The sequence below is a fragment of the Ictidomys tridecemlineatus genome, chromosome 8, assembly GCF_052094955.1.
Source record: "Ictidomys tridecemlineatus isolate mIctTri1 chromosome 8, mIctTri1.hap1, whole genome shotgun sequence".
NCBI classification, from domain to species: domain Eukaryota; kingdom Metazoa; phylum Chordata; class Mammalia; order Rodentia; family Sciuridae; genus Ictidomys; species Ictidomys tridecemlineatus.
This window is the reverse complement of record NC_135484.1, coordinates 27,802,383-27,819,355: the sequence shown is the minus strand read 5'-3', so window position 1 is coordinate 27,819,355 and position 16,973 is coordinate 27,802,383. Positions and strand designations below refer to the sequence as shown.

At 37.7% G+C, this 16,973-nt stretch overlaps 1 protein-coding gene across 16 annotated transcripts in view; it reads right to left on the bottom strand.

Moving 5' to 3' along the window:
- Positions 1-16,973, bottom strand: part of Map7 (microtubule associated protein 7) — a 172,273-nt gene that overhangs the window by 83,853 nt on the left and 71,447 nt on the right. The window contains exon 1 of one of the 16 annotated variants that reach the window (XM_021729446.3): positions 15,021-15,279. The exons of the other annotated variants lie outside the window; for them this stretch is intronic. Within the exon in view, the coding sequence (XP_021585121.2) occupies positions 15,021-15,042 (22 nt within the window). The 5' untranslated portion in view covers positions 15,043-15,279. Of the gene's footprint in view, positions 1-15,020; positions 15,280-16,973 lie in introns of those variants that run through there. 16 annotated transcript variants of the gene reach the window in all.

Sequence of the window (16,973 nt, the reverse complement as noted above, 5' to 3'; positions counted from 1 at the left end):
CTGGCAAGGTTCCCCATTTGCAATGACAATTTGAACAGCTTTGAAACAGACTGTGGTCCACCCACAGGATGCACCTTTGGAAGGACCTCACTTCCTGTACCATTTTATCTTCCAGCTTTCTTTTATCTTTTTTTTTAATTTTTCAAATGCTTTTATATACATTATTACATTGCCCTTTATGAGCTCCTCTAAATATTTATTTTTAGAAGAGTACCATAATTTTTTTTTTAATTTAAAACTAAAGATTTATGATCCTTTTCTTAGAGATTCTCTTCCTTTTATCCAATGAAGTAGATGCAGGGTAAAAATAATGGTTTAGTATTATTTGAATTAGATTTATGCTTTAAGATGAAACAATAAACTGTAATACTGAAGGCAAAATTGAAATCTTCCAATACTGACCAAATAGGTGTCATGATTTTGAAAAAAAAAAATCCTAAGTAATTGGTGCTTCAAGAAAATCTGAAGAGCTGGGCGTGGTGGCACACGCCTGTAATCCCAATGACTCAGGAAGCTGAGGCAAGAGGATCACAGGTTTGAGGGCAGCCATGGCAATTTAGTGAAACCCCATCGTAAAATTTTTTAAAAAGGGGCACTAGGGTGTACCTCAGTGGAAAGCTAACCCTGGGTTCAATCCTTGGTATTCCAAATAGAAAGAAAAACATTGAAAAAGTACTCTTTTATCAAAAGCAATTTATGCTGAAGGACATCACCTAAACTTTTTTTTAAAGTAATCACAATCACTTCCATATAAGCATAGTGCTGCTAAAATACAATAATATTAAAATGTTGGCTTCTCCCCAAAAGCAAGCAAACCTAAGCAGTTAGAAATAAGCAACTGTTTTGGGATTATGGAGGAATAAGCAACTCTCAGAATAGATAACCACACTCTTGGGTCTGTGCAGGAAGAGTGTTAGGCACTGACTTAGTTGGAAATGAGATACTTTTGGCAACATGATTATTTAAATGCTTCTCTCATGACTCTTGCCTCTTGAAAGGCTATGGTTGTGCAAGGATTTTGAAATCTGATAAAGCACTCCTATTGATCTGATAATGGGGAAGGAGACATCAATCTAAGGATCCCGAGAACTGCTAGACTACCACACCCCACCTTGTGATCACCAGATTGATGTCATCCCCACATACCTTCCCATGCCCACCACTCACAGTTGAATGTGTACTCTTTGCTTTCCTGAGAAAATCTTTTTCCTTCAATATCTGTCACATCCAGAAATTCTTTTCTCTGACATTTGTCAAGGGGCCTATTGTCCTGCATTGAGAGTCCCCTGTTCAGGACCTCTTGGATTACCTCCAGTGACAGCATTGTAGCAACACTTGATACAGAATCCAGAATAAAAAGAAGACCTTTTCTATCATCGGCCAAGAAAGGAAAATGAACAATTATTAGCACTTTGAAGAAGTGCCATGTAATGACAGAATGGCTGAGAGAATCGTTCTCACAGCCATCAGTGTACCTATCCACTTACAGAGTGCCTTCATGCAATGTGCTAGGCACAGCAGGCCTGGCCTCAACCCAGTGGAACTTATAGGTCCCAGAGTCCCTGGAGGGCAGGCATTGGCCAAGGGACCACAACAATGAAGGTGCATTCAACACTGCAATCAGAAAACAAAAAAATGAAACTGAATAGATAGTACTACTTAAAAATCTGTGTGGCTTCTGTTAAGTATTTTGTCCTTTATACCAAAAGAAAAGTTGAAAAATGGTATAATTAAAACAACATACAATTCCATTTTATTTCCCAGGAGATTTCTTTAATTCACTTTTTAAAATAATAATTTCCCCTTAGATAATTAGATTTTTTAACATTATAATTCCCTCCATGGAATACTTTTTATCTGATTATAATATTAAGAATCCTTCAGAATAAAATGAGTAGACTAAATATTAAATTATTAAGAGATAATTTGGAGGAAACAACCACTTTTTTGGAAGTGGAGTTATATTTTCCAGGAAGAGAGTATATTAAATAACCATGTCTTTTTTTGGGGGGGGGGTCCTAAGGACTGATCCCAAGGCTTGGGATATGCCATGTAAGTGCCCTACCACTGACCAGCACCACCAGCCCAGCTGTCCTGTATTTTAAAGGTTGCTGCTGATGGAGTTTAGGAGATGCTACCGCAAAATACAACATCAGGAGACCAGAATATGGCACCCAAATATGGCTCTTTGGCATAAAGATTATTTTGAACTGATTATTTTGGGAAACAGTAGATACTAGAGAAGCTCTAAAAATAGAGAAGCTACACTTTCATGAGAGAAACTTATATCCAAAAAGGAAATCTCTGCTTGTAAGGGTGGAGGGAGGGAATGATGACTGCAATTCACTATAGATCCTCCATGGAGAAAGGTCCCTCATCTACAAGGGGACCTCAGTCCCATTTCCCTCTCCCGTCACCTCCCCACATCTTCTTTGTTTCTGCAGACAAGGCATTCAAGTCACCTCTTAAGAGGTCTACTTTCAGACCTCCCTGGGATCTCCCAGGGGTACAGGAGGTGGATATGTTAATAAACCTGTTTTTCCCCTTGTTATCTGGCTTTTCTTGTAAGGGTTCATTCCAACTAAGAACTCAGGAAGGGCAGAGAAAAGTTATGTTTTTTCAACTAATGAGCAACTGAGAACGCAGGGGTAAAAATCCTTTCCATTTTTCTCAAGGGTATAATTTTGAAACATTCTGATGACAGCTACTAGCAGTAAAATCTGTGTAAAACATTCAGCATATTTCAACAAAGCTTAATAATTAATGAACATCCTATGTTATTAATTTATAATAAATCCAAGCTGTTTCAGGGTTTTCAAGTGCATTGCCTAAGATTCTACGGCAGTGGTAATTAGCTAAAGGTGAGAGCCCTTAAATTTCCTGATCTGCATTTGTCATAATGTGCCTTCTGGAAAATCTAGTGAATGTTCAAGAAGTATGTTTAAAGATTCTGGAAGCAGTCAGGCCATCTAATTAATTTAATAATTTGTGAAGGGCTTTTCTTGTCAGAGAATATATGCTTGAATACAGCAATGTCCATAAAGAAGTCAGAAATTTTATAATTATGATTAATTTAGGTATTAGAATTCCCAATAAATTCTGGTGAATTAATCTGGTTTTTATCTTTATGTTAATATGGAGGTAATGGGCAGGTAAAATATTTTGACTCAATTTGGTAAAATAATGTGAACTTTTTAAATAAAAAAGCAACTGAGTGTTCACATGCTGAGACAGTAATTTCAAAGTACTCGGCTTGGCTTATCTGTTTATCAGTACTACTTACATCAACCACAATTTTAAGAGGGTTTATTGAGAGAAACTGATCTTTCTTTTCTAATGTGTGGGGTGTTTTTAAAGTTATTATTTAGGTGTGTAAATAAGTATATGTCTCTTTTGGTTAGATCTAAAATTCTGGGAAATATATACAGAACTGTTACATTTCAATGTTTCATCCCCATATTTACATGTCAGTCTCTAATGTGGTCCGTAGGTCTACCCAGGCATTTAGAGTCCTGAGGCTCTTCAAAACTTACCAGAGGCTGCAAAGATATATCACCAGTAGGGTCTACCCCATTCTAACTTTAAACCACAAGTGCTTAGCCTTCCCCCATCCATCAGAATCCATCTTTCTTTTGAGCCATTAAACTCACAGTCATGAAATGCCAATTTGGATTTTTTAATTTTTTAATTTTTTAATTTTTTTGCAGTGCTATGGATCAGAACCCAGAGCCTCACATGAGTGCCAAGCAGATGCTCTACTACTGAGCCATACCCCAGCCTGCTAATTTGAATTTAAATGTTCATGAAAACAACTTCCCATAGATGATCTACCTGTAGCTTAAAAGACCTTTTCTTTGGCTACTTTTCATTCAAAGGACTACTTGCAACTATTTGAGATGTTAAATTTGGGACAGATGCTATGGTTTGGATAGGATTCTCCCACCAAAGGTTCAAGAGATGGAGGCTAGGTCCACAGTGGGGGAATGGGACATATGGTAGGCCCTTTAAGAGGTGGAGCCATGGGAAGTGACTGGGTCACTTGGAGTGTTGCCCTTGAAAGGACCTGATATAGTTCTCCTGAGAACCTGGCAATAGAGGTGTTATTAGAGAGCAAGCCAGGCCCCTTCTCACTCTGGCTTCCTGCCTCACCATGCGATCTCTCTTGGGGGTGCTCCCAACATGATGACATGCACTATCTGTAATAGAGCCATAGGGACCTTCATTAGAGCTGACCAGTTTCTCTCAGTGAACCCTCTTAAAATTGTGGTCTCTTATTTGTTGATGTAAGTAGTACTGATAAACAGATTAAGCTGAGTACTTTGAAATTACTGTTTTAGTGTATGAACATGTCAGTGCCATGCTTTTGGCCCTCCAAAACTGTAGGCTTAACAAGCTTCTTTATTAGTACCTAGTCTCGTGTATTTAGCTGTAGCAGTGTGAAAATGGACTAATACAACAGATGTCTACTTAAATTTAAGCTACCCCTTACGGATGACAGCATGTAATCATGAGTACTACAATAAGATTAATCTATAGTTAGAACTATCCTTTTACAGATCCTTGGTCACATGATCTCATATCTTTCATCTAAAGCAGAACCTGAAGCAGAATATTAGATAGGTGCTTCCAAATGCAGCACTGAAATTCTGGAAGTAAGAGAATCAGCAAGCTATAAGCAGTGAAGTATCACTATTAAAACAGTTACAAAGAATATTAAATAACGATAAAAGGCCAATTCACAGTAAGACAAAACAGCAATAAATACATATGCATATAATATCTGAATACCTAAATATATATACAGCAAACAGTAACAGACCTGAGGGAGGAATAAAAACTAAACAACAGGAGATCTGAATGCCCACTTTCAGTAATGGATAGACCACCCAGACAGAAAAATCAACAAGGAAACAGGAGTTAACAACATCACAGACCAAATGAACCTAACAGATAATATAGAACATGCCACCTAATGGTAGCAGAACATGCATTCTTCTCAGGCACACATGGAAGATTCTCTAGGACAGATGACAAAACAAGTCTTAAAAATTTAAGAGACTGAAATCCTAACAAGCTTCTGGTTTGACCACCACAGAATTAAAATAAAAATCAAGAGCAGAACAGATACTGGAAAACCAACAAATATGTGGAATTTAAACAACAAACTCTTAAAGAACTGTCAATGGGTTTGAAGAAGACCAGAATATGCCACCCCAAAATGTGCCTCTTTGGCATATGAATTTTGAACTAAGGGACAGAATTTGCAGAAAAAGAATGAAGTTTCAAAAGAGAGCACAGGGCTGGGGATACAGCTCAGTTGGTTAGAGTGCTTGCCTTGAATGCACAAATCCCTGGGGTTCAATCAATCCCCAGCATGGCAAAAAAAAAAAGAGGGCATATTTTCTTGTGGAAAAGAAACTTATATTTTTAAAGGAAATTTTCATTTGGAGATACATTTCCCTCCAGCTCACTAAGAAGAAGAGGAAGACCCAATTCAAATGTACACACTAAATCAAACCTTATTAAACAATCCTGGCTTACCATACTTTTCCTGGTCACCTTCCCATAGCCTGTCTTCCTGGCCCAGAATCCCAAAATCCCTATTCCTTTGTTTTAGCCTAAAATAGCATTTAAAGGCCCAAGTTCTAACACCCAGGTGGGTTACCCACAATCAGGTGCTCCTGTAACCAGAGTTTTAGGAGGTAAGAGACCTGGCTCTGGAGGATCCCAATGGGACAGGTCTGGTAACCTGCCTCAAAAGGCCAATCTGAGAAATAAATGGTGGTGATGGCAGGAAAGTAATTTATTCTTACTATGGGTACCCTGGGGAGAAAAACAACAGTCTAGTCACTGAAAGTCTGTCTCTAAGGGGTCAGCAAGGTCTTAGGCTCATGCAGCGAGGGTCTGAGGTCTGAACAGCTGGTGACCTTGGTCAGGCCCAGGCCTGTGGATCACTATCACAGAAGTCAGGTAGGGCCTTGTCCAAGATAAGAAAGCTGTTGGTTCCGGGAGATACTTTCAATTGTTGTCACAAGATGTTTATTCATCAGACCTGTTGTTCCTGGATCCTGTCTTTAGTTATGCATTGGGAATTTGTAGGCCTACATGACCATGCTATTCCCTCTCCTGTTTACATGTATAATGCACATGTTAATAAACTTTTTTCTCTCTTATTAATCTGTCATTGGTCAGTCTGATTTACAGGAGCCCAATTGGAAAACCTAAAGTGAATGAAGGATATTCTCCTCCCCTACAGGTGAAAGCAAAAGTCAACTGGAAAATTAGAGATGAAAACAAAAACAACACACAGCCAAGTGTGGTGATGTATGCCTGCAATCCTAGAGGCTCAGGAAGCTGAAGCAGCTTCAAAGCCAGCATCAGCAACTTAACAAAGCCTTAAGTAACTGGATTTGTCTCTAAATAAAATACAAAAAGAGGGCTGGGATGTGGCTCAGTGGTTAAGTGCCCCTGGGTTTAATCCCCGGTGCCAAAAACAAAAAACAAAAAACAAAAACACATTTATGGAATACAGCAAGAACAGTAGTAAGAGAGAAGTATATAGTGATAAATACCTACATTAAAAAAAAAAGATTTCAAATAAACAATTTATTTTAAACCTCAAGGAAATAGAAACTAAGAACAAATTAAGCCCAAAGTTGGGAGAAGGAAGTAATAAAGATCAGAGCAGAAACAAACAAAATGGAGAATAGAAAAAGAAAAAAAAAAACTTAAAGATATGGGGCATGAAGCGCAATTTTGATGAGGAATCAGAAGAGATGACTAGGAATAGGCTGAAACTTCTCAGATTATTTATATCTTTGTAATCAGAGGACTGACAGAAAAATAGACAATAAAGGCTATTCTGATAAGGTTTTATAGGGAAATGAATTAGGTATTGGAAACCATAATCAAGGACATCCTCTGTACAACCATGCCCTAGGCCTTACAGAAGACAGAACCTAAGAGCAATGAACCAGGATATCTGGCAGGAGAAATGCCGGCGCAGCACAGTATTCAGGTTACTACTCAACTACTTTTAACTGTATAGAGTAAGATGGAAGAACAAAGAAGTGACTTATCACTAAGAATTTATCATTAAAGGAGAAGCAAAGCAGAAACACTTGGAAAACCCAGCCTGGCCATATAAGTCAAAAGCCTGTATGGGAGAGAACATCAAGGGTGTGGCCAAGACAAAGAGACTCTTGAGGCTAGAAAGGAGACAGGTGCCATTCATCAAAACAACGGAGGAAGAGACAGAACTTGACTTAGTGGTATAGTACATGCCCAGAATGTGTTCCTGTGTTCCATCCCCAGCACACATATAAGGAAGGAAAGACTACTCCCTTGTCCATTGAGAGTTTATAGAAATCTTCCAGGCTGCCTGTCACAATTTCAGAACAGAGAAAAGGCAAGAGAAAAGGCTCCCTGCCGGCCAGGTGCCTTAAGTGTAAGTCTGCTGTTCAAATGGGCCCAAGTGAGACTCAGCCTACCACTGCAGAGGGTGCCAGCTACAACCTTGGCAGTATCCATGTGGTGCTTCCCGTGAACCTGCAGAGTGCAAGACCTGTGGAGGCATAGAGCCTTCCACTGAGATTTCAATAGATATTGAAGATACACTGGTGGCCCAGGAAGGGACTTGTAACAGAGATGAAGTCACTGCCAAGAGTTCCTACAGCAGGATATAAATGCTGTCTTCTACAGCTATCATACACGATGATAGAAGTCTCTCAGGATCTATGAGCAATTGGCTCTAGAACCCCCTTAGACACCAAAATCCACAGATGTTTAAGTTCTTCATATGAAATGGATTAATTTTTGCATCTAATTTAAGTAACACTTCCATATACTTTAAGTCATCTTTAGATGACTTACATTACCTAATACAATGTAAATGCTATTTAAGTAACTGTTTCACTATATTGATTAGGGAATAATGAGAAGAAAAAACTCTGTATATGTTCAGTACAAAAAAATTTTTTTAATGGTTCATGGTGATTGAATCCATGTGTGCTCTACCATTGAGCTACATCCCCAACACAACACCCGCCCCTTTTATTTTTTTCAATCTTTATTTTGAGACAGAGTCTCACTAAGTTGCCTAGGCTATCACTGAACTTGCGATCCTCCTGCCTCAGAATCCCAAGTCACTGGGATTACAGGCATGCATCAACACACTCAGCTTAGATATAGGTTGGCTGAATTCTCAGATGTGAAACCTTGCAAATATGAAGGGCCAACTATATATGAAAAGATGCTCAATACCACTAGTCATTGGGAAGTACAATTAAAACTACCATGAGATATGACCTCATAGCTACAGGATGACTTGTCAAAAAAAGAAGAGATGAGCACTGGCAAAGAAAAATGTGGAGAAACTGGGACCCTTGAACACTATTAGTGCAAATGTAAAATAGTGCAGTTGTCACAGAAAACAGTAGGGAAGCTCCTAAAATTCTTTTAAAAAACAGAACTACTAGAAATAGAATTATGATCCAGCACTACTATGTTGGGGATATTTATCCAAAAGAACTGAAAATAGGAACTCCCATAGTCACTGAAGTATAACTCAAAACACCAAGATGTGATACAACTTAAGTGTCCATTTATGGATGGATGACGTTTTAGTCAGTTTTTTGTTTCTGTGACAAAAATCTGAGAAAATCAATTTGGAAAAGATTTATTTTGGCTCATGATTGCAGAGATTTCAGCCCATGGTTATTTGTGGCTTGTTGACTATGGGCCCATGGTGAGGCAGAACATCATGGCAGTGATGGCATGGTGGAGCAAAGCTGCCCACCTCATAGCAGCCAGGAAACAAAGAGCACAAGGAAGGGGCTGGACATGACAAACCTTCCAGGGCATTCCAGTGACCTGCTCCCTCTAACTAGGCCCTACCTTCTACAGTTTCCACTACCTTCCAATAGTCTACTCAATTATGAGCACATTAGAGATTAATCCATTGATGAGATGAGAGCCTTCAGGATCTAACCACTTTCCAAAATGCTCACCTCTGAACAATGCTGCATTGGAGACTGGGCTTTCAACATAGGAGCCTTTGGGACACATTTCAGATCCAAACTAGAACAGATAGATAAAGAAAAAGTAGCATGCCAGGTGCAGTGGTGTTCATCTGTAATCTCAGCAACCCAGAAGGATGAGGCAATTTAGCAAGGCTGTCTCAAAAGGGTATGATGGTGCTGAGAATGTGGCTTAATGATTATGCACCCCTGGTTCAATCCAAAAATAAAATAAAATAAAATAAATGCTTCAGGTCTGCTGCACAATAAATTTAATAATTCATGAAGAACATAGCCCTTTTCTAGATCCAATGAGAATGTATCACTTCCATTTCAAATTTTCTAAGGGGAATGCAACTGCTAGGTTCCTATAACTGGATTTCAATCAGGTGCTACTGATTACAGAGAGCATAATTTATACACAAAGCCTAAAACTCTATACAAAGTTGATTTAACTGCTGGGCATGGTACTACAAAACTGTAATCCCAGAAACTTCGGAGGCAAGTTTGAGGCCAGTCTCAGCAATTTAGTGAGACCCTATTTCAAAATAAAAAATCAAAAGGGATATGGGATATAGCTCAATGGTCCAGTGCCCTGGATTTAATAACCAGTATGGCAAATAAATATATAAATAATAAATAAAACACAAAACCAAAGTTGACATAAATAAGAGCTATGCACAAGAGCCCCATTTCAACATTCATTGCACATCTTTAAAGAGTTAAAATACACAATGTTTATGAATCTACTTAAGAATATATAAAAAAATTTAAGAAAACCCAAAACTCCATATTTGATCACCAAAAGACTCTCATGTATAGATAGATACAATTTGTATATATAAATAGCTTTTGCTTAGTTCTTGGTGATTTTACTTAATTTAAATCCAAGTAAAATTCCTCATGATACATTTTTGTTAATTTTTATCTTGACCATGACTAAAATACATTGAAATGTTCACATACTTGTGTTTTTTTTTAATTATCAGTAAAATAAACTTTTATACTCAAAGAAAGACTTCTTTTTGTGTGGGAGGACAGTGCTAGGGATTGAACTCAGGGTTTCCCACAATCTAATGGGGAGCTCTACCACTGAGCTGTGCCCCTCCCCTACAAGTCTTAAAATGTTAATCTTTGACTCAGTGCTTTGTAAATGTTGTTACAGAAAGACATGAAAACTTTGCATTGTTAATATTAGATCAAGTAAGTGGAAAGCTTAAATATTAACTTTTACCTTCTTGGCCCTTCAAAACATGTTACTTGCTTTTAAGATGATGTTATTTTGTCCTGTCTCTGATAAGATACTTTGCAATACCCAACAGATTATAATACAGAACTGGTTTTACAGCATTATCTGTTAAAATACAATAGGCCTTGAAAGAAAGTAACTTCTAATTAAAATACATATTTATATAATGAAAATTATACTAAATATGTGTATGTTTATGCATATATTGATTTAGGTGTATATGGTGCTGGGGTTAGAACCCAATGCCTCATACAAGATAGGTAAGTGCTCTGCCACTGAGTGATGTCGATGGCCCTTTTTACGTTTTTAACTTTGAGATAGGCTCTCAGAAAGTCACCCATTCTGGCTTTGAACTTGCCATCCTCCAATCCTCCTGCCCCAGCCTCCTGAGTACCTGGGATTATTAGCGCATACCATTTACCCAACTTGAAAATTTTATGCACATTTTTTATAAATTATTTTTAAATTTTTCTTTTAGTTGTAGATGGACACAATACCATTTATTTATTTATTTTTATGTGGTGCTGAGGATCGAATCCAGTGCCTCACATGTGCAAGGAAAGGCTCTACCACTGAGCTACTACCCCAGCTGAAAATTGTATTTTGAAGTAAGCTATAGATCATCACATCTAACTATAACTCTTATGGAATTACTTATACTCTTTTAGGGTACTAGTCTCCTCTCTAATCAGTGTTGGAGTTTTTAGATTATAGTGAACAAATGACTTTGGGGATTAAAAATGCATAAAAGATGGTATTTATGCTAAATAGTCATATACTGTTCGTTCACGTCTGTGTATTTACCCAAGTGCTGGGGATGAAGCCCATGGCCTCATATGTGCCAGGAGAGTGCTCTACCACTGAGCTGTGTCCCCAGGGTGCCTCTGTTCTTATATATTAAAGATCCGAACCTAAGTTTTAAAAGATCATTCAGTTCATGGCTCAATTAAATTTTATTTATTCATGTTACCTTCAGGTTTTGATAAAAAAAAATTATATTGTTAAGATGACATACAAATGTTGGCAATTTGGTATTAAACTACAGGTCGGAGAACATTCACTAAACAGTGACTCAGCAAAGTGCTATGAAAGAGGACTGGTGGCTTCTACTATGGGATTTGCAACTTAGACTTTAGGTACTAACTGTCAGACCTTAAACATCTTTAGGCTGTTTGATAATATGTTTTACTATCTTCATACCCTTCTTTTAAGTCTCCCCCTTTTCTGTTTCTGTATATCATTTCTACAATGAAGCAGACTTTGATCTTTAAGCTCTTTGGCTATTCAGAAGACCCATGAGCAACACGCCAATTCCTAAATGAGAATTTCAACTCCTATCCTTCACACGGTGCTCAGCCCTTCTTCCCTAGGAATATCTGTGGGGTCTGCTATATAAGTTCAACTCCCTTTCACCAGAGGTAGTTTGAGATCTTGGGAGGTTTAGATGAGTGAATGATGGCATCTGAAAACTTTGATTTTATTGATGTTTGTTTCACAAGACCACCACCTAAGGTACACACCATTAGGCTCAGTAAAGTACAGGGTACAGTGGCACATGCCTGTAATGCCATTGGCTCAGGAGGCTAAGGCAGGAAGATTGCAAGTTCAAAGCCAACCTCAGCAACTTAGCGAGGCCCTAAGCAACTCAAGTGAGACCCTGTCTCTGAATAAAATACCAAATTGGCTGTGGCTGTGGCTCAGTGGTTAAACACCCCTAGGTTCAATCCCTGATACCAAAAAAAATAAAAATAAAAAAAGAGTAAGTTATAGAAAATCATTGAGAAAATTTCCACCAGATTTTCAGAGATTTTCACTATTAAGTGGACAATTAATACACTTTAAGAGTTTGGCCAGATAACTGAAAAGGCATACCACATACCTAATGGTAAATAATCATAAATACAATTGCCACCTGTTGAATACCTACTATGCAACAGACAGTACTAGATGCCTTAAACCCCCTGTGTCAATTTATTCCCGATAGCTAGACTGCATGCTAGGGAATACTCTCCTCACTGAGCAGAAATGGAAACTAAGGCTCACAGAAGTAATCTGTCCAATGTAAATGGCTAAATTGTGAATAAAATTCATATCAGTTTGACTTACAACCTATTAACAACCATGGTACAGTGTTTTCCAAATAAATAAATGGCGGGAATGATTGCTGCTATTTCACAGAGGGGTCTGTGGCTCAGAGAGGTTAAGAGGGCTTGCCTGTGGAAATCTAGCCTTCAGACTTTCAAGCATAATCTCTCTTGACCACAGTGAAGACTCAAGTTTCAGAAAGGCTCGTATTTTGTGAGTGCTTCTTTAACATAACTTTTAGTTTCTAAAACATATGCCAACATAAAGTTTCTGGTAAAGGAGCTTGAGTTTGCCAGCAAGGTGACCTTCACTGTAGGGAGGAGGCTGCCCCTCTTGAAGGACTCTGAGGAGGAAGGTGAAGGATATTAATCAGCCCACCACCTGGCTTGTTCGACTTCTCATGCCCTGGATCCAACCCAGAGCCTTGTGCTCACAAAGCAAGCACTCTACTACTGAGCCACACATCCAGCCTACCACCTGGCATTTTATTGCAAAATTCTCTTTCTAGAGTACTTAGTTCAGCTGTTTGTCATGTAGGAAGTAAATTTTTTGGTTTTCTTTTCTCCTTGAAACATTGCTGTCATGTAGATATCAAGATATAACATTTCTAAAAGTCAGAAAATAACAGTAGAGATTTGTTAGCTACAGAAATAATTAGCATGTTCTCCTGCAGTGAGGCTCTTAATTTTATATAAAGCTGCAACTGGTGTTGTCATTTGTTGGGTTTTACAAAAGGTTTAGGTATGGCTTCTCCTACTTCTCTGCCCTACTTTAGATTAGGGATGGGCTCATAAATTTGAACTACTGGCTTTTCTGTGGCATTACCATCCCATTCTAGGTACTTCTTGTACAACAGTGCACAAAACAGACAAAATCCCCCAGACTTGCACATGTTTAATGGACTACACACATTAAAGCTGTGGGAAAGGGTAGTGCTATGGAAAGCCAAATCATTCGAGGACAGTTGTCCCCAATCCCCTCTTACTCAGTACAGCTCAGTGGTGAGAACAGGTTCTGCTCCCACGACTGTGTGGACTTGGACAAATGAGATGGAGGCTGCTGTGTGGGTAGAGGCTGGCTCCCGCTTTAACCTTGAAACCCAAATCAATGGAAACATAAACCATCTGGTTTTTACTGTTGTGGGGACTATACAACATCAGATAAAAAGATGGCAATTGGAAAAGTAGGACCAAAATCCAACATCTATAATCATTTAGTGTTTGTGAGCTACTATCTAGGATTTTGTGACCAGTCATCTGGATTAAAAAAAAAAAAAAAAAGATTCCTTCTCAATTCTAAATTTATCTGGTGGACGTTTATCCGATTTCCTTACAGAATAACCTGTATTTCATTGGATGCCAGTGATCTCATTTTTTATCCTACATAAAAAGCAAACAAAAAACAAAATAAAACAAAATCTAGTGCTTATCCATCAAGTATACTTTATCCTAATACTCAAATATTATATATAAATATACTTTCTAAATAGAAAGATATGTCTCCATAAATTGTCTCACTTAAGGGCAAAAAGAATTTAAAATCCAGTTTACTGAACAAATTTTAATTGAGGCATTTTGTCTTTTATGTATAACAGCCCTGAAAATTTGAGTTTATTCCACTGTATAACAATATCAACAGAGATGTAATATATCTAAAAGACACAGAACTAGTAACTGTCAAAATAAACAACAAACTCAGATATACACCAAAGATATTTCTATGTGCTGCTCTTACTCTAGTCATAAAACATAAAACAAACCACTTATTCACATCATAACCCATCTCCTAATAGCTTTTGGATACTGGCAACTATATAAAATTTGTATTTCTTTTCTAGATGTATTTTATCATAGAAAATTGCAAATATTATGAAAATGAAGATGAATTTTGCAAATATAACATCTTTATTACTATTAAAAATTGAACTCCACGAAACATCTATCTATAGAAACTTCTTTAAATAAGGTGATATAAATAATTATCTAAAGTATAGTACATAAGATTCCAGTATTGAATTTTTCTCTGTAAAGCCCAAATTTTTACATGCCATGGAAATGAAAGCATCCTGTTAAGGAAACTCAAGTGGAAAATGCAAATGTTTCTGATAAAAGCAAAACTAAATAAAAACAAGAGGGAGGCAAGAGAAATACCTTTCTTTTAGTAAGCAAATAACAGCATTCTTCCATCCATGTGAACCACAAATACTGAGAACAGACAAATCACAAATAAATTCTATACCAAAGTTTTCTTTGGACAGTAGCATGATAGTACATGTGCAGTTTGCTCTGTCCAGGTTCGGCAGTTTCTTTAAGGTGGTCTTAGATATTATTTGGGTTTTCATTTTGTTTTTGCCGAAAGAAAAAAAGTAGGGATATGAAAAATGGAGAATGACCGTTTACCTTCAGTTCTCACAGAAGCTACCACACAGCTCCAGAAAATAAAGAGTGAAGTAAATGCCCATTATTTATGTAACATAACAGAGATCATTTTATTTAGTTAAAATCCCCATTCTTTTTTATGAATATCAAAAACAATTTTTAAATAGGCTCTATTAAAAGACTTCCTACTCTATTTCACCTGTTGTGTTACATTTGTCAAAACTGGTTTTACAACTGCCTGACAGACCCTTATTAAGGTATTCAAAATACATTTTGAGCTGGAGAACTTACAGTCCATGTTAGCATCTTCCATTCTAAAATCCTTCTTTCTTGAATATGCTGCAACATGTCTGCATGTCTCCCTCTTCTTGTTTTGAGTCCCTCAGGCAGCCAAGACCAAATAACCAGTGATGGGGCTTTTTGATCACGCTAGTCTCTCCCCTCTGTCAGAGCTTAAGGTACACTTGGGAGAAAAGCAAAAGGGTGGCGAGACCTGGCTCTGCAGCCGCTGTTCTGAGCAGTGACCCTGTTCACTGAACCAAGCAAAAGCTGGGAATGGCTCCTGCTCAAAACAGCCAGCACAGCTCCAGTGGGTGTGAGCTGCAGCAGAGGAGGCCTCTCCTGGCTAAGAAAGGTTGCTAAACATCAGCCCAATCTCAGGACTCAAACTCCACTGGAGCCCCAAACGGGATGTGCATGGAACACACAATAAAAACAAAATTCTTTTACCAAAATCATTTATGCATTATTTACTATTTCTCCAAACTCTTCTGTCTCTTGGCTTCCAGATACATTAAAATTGACATTTAAAACCCAAAAGATTAGGGCCGATTTTGTTCCCACACCAGGAGCATTTGAAAAAGGCGGTCATTTAGAATCAGTCAGGCAGACAGACCTCTGTTCTCTCTCTCCCTTCCTTGTTGAGGACAGACATGAAGCCATTGTGAAACTGCGTGAAGTTTCGTTGCTTTGTTCAGAAGACCCAAAGACTGACTTGCTTTATCAAATACTGAAAAACATTATAGGTCTTCAAGGAGGAGAAGAAAAAACCAATTAATACAAATACTAAAGATTTTAAAAATTATTTCTCAATGAAATGCATATAGGTCCCCAGAATTTCAGTCAGTGATAAGTTATACTGTGAACTTTGAATTCTATATTTCTACCACAGTTTTGCCTTAGGCTTATCTTCAAAAGGGTTTTATTTTATTTTATTTTATTTTTTAATTTTTAAATTTTTTAAAAATATAGTCATGAAGGGAGGACTAAGGGAAAAGGATCCTGATAAAAATCCTTATCCTGGCCTGTCCTTGTAGAATTTAAATGTATGTGGCATAGGAGCCAGAATACTCTGATTAAAATAAATTAAGCTAATGAGTTTGGGTGAGCCCAATTTGGAAAAGAAGATATAATTTATTATAAGAAATTAAAATCCCCCTCTGTTGAGCCCCTTTGAGCAGCCGAAGCTGGCACAGTAGAGATCAGACAACCAGAGCTTCTAAGATGAAGGAGGCTCAAGCACTTACAGGACTGGGCAGTGAAAATTTCTAATGCCCTTGAAACTACAAATACTTAACAGGGCTCCGTGGAGTGCCAGTTCAGTCCAGCATGTTGCTTACATTGTTGAAAGTACCCTGTATGGATTCAAATGATCTCTCTAGTGCAGGGCTTCTCAACCTGGTACTACAGACCTTAAAGACTGAATAATTCTTCATTGTGAATGGTAGTTTAATTATGTGTGATGCTGCCTCACACATTTTTATTTCTTCTTAGTTTATGTATTTTTGAAAAAATATCTATTTAAATCTATTTAAATAGAAATCGTCTGTGTTAAACATCATTCTGAAGGCTTATGGCCATGCAAACTGGTCTAATTTCACAATAACCCTATTATGCTAATCCTATGGATGAGATAGCTCAGAGATACAGAACAGAAGAGCTTGCTGGGGCCCAGTCCTGTTAGTCTTCTGAATCTGCAAGTTCCCCTTCCATCAACTCAGCACACTCAGATTGAAAATATTTGGGGGAGAAGTTCATTGGCTTAGACAAAGGGGAATGAAGAAAAGGGAGGGAGAAGGGAACGGGAAAGACAGTAGAATGAATTGGACATAACTTTCCTATATTCATATATGAATATATGACCAGTGTAACTCCACATCATATACAACCACATCAATGAGATCCTAATTAGAATAAGTTATACTCCATATATGTATAATATGTCAAAATATACTCTACTGTCAT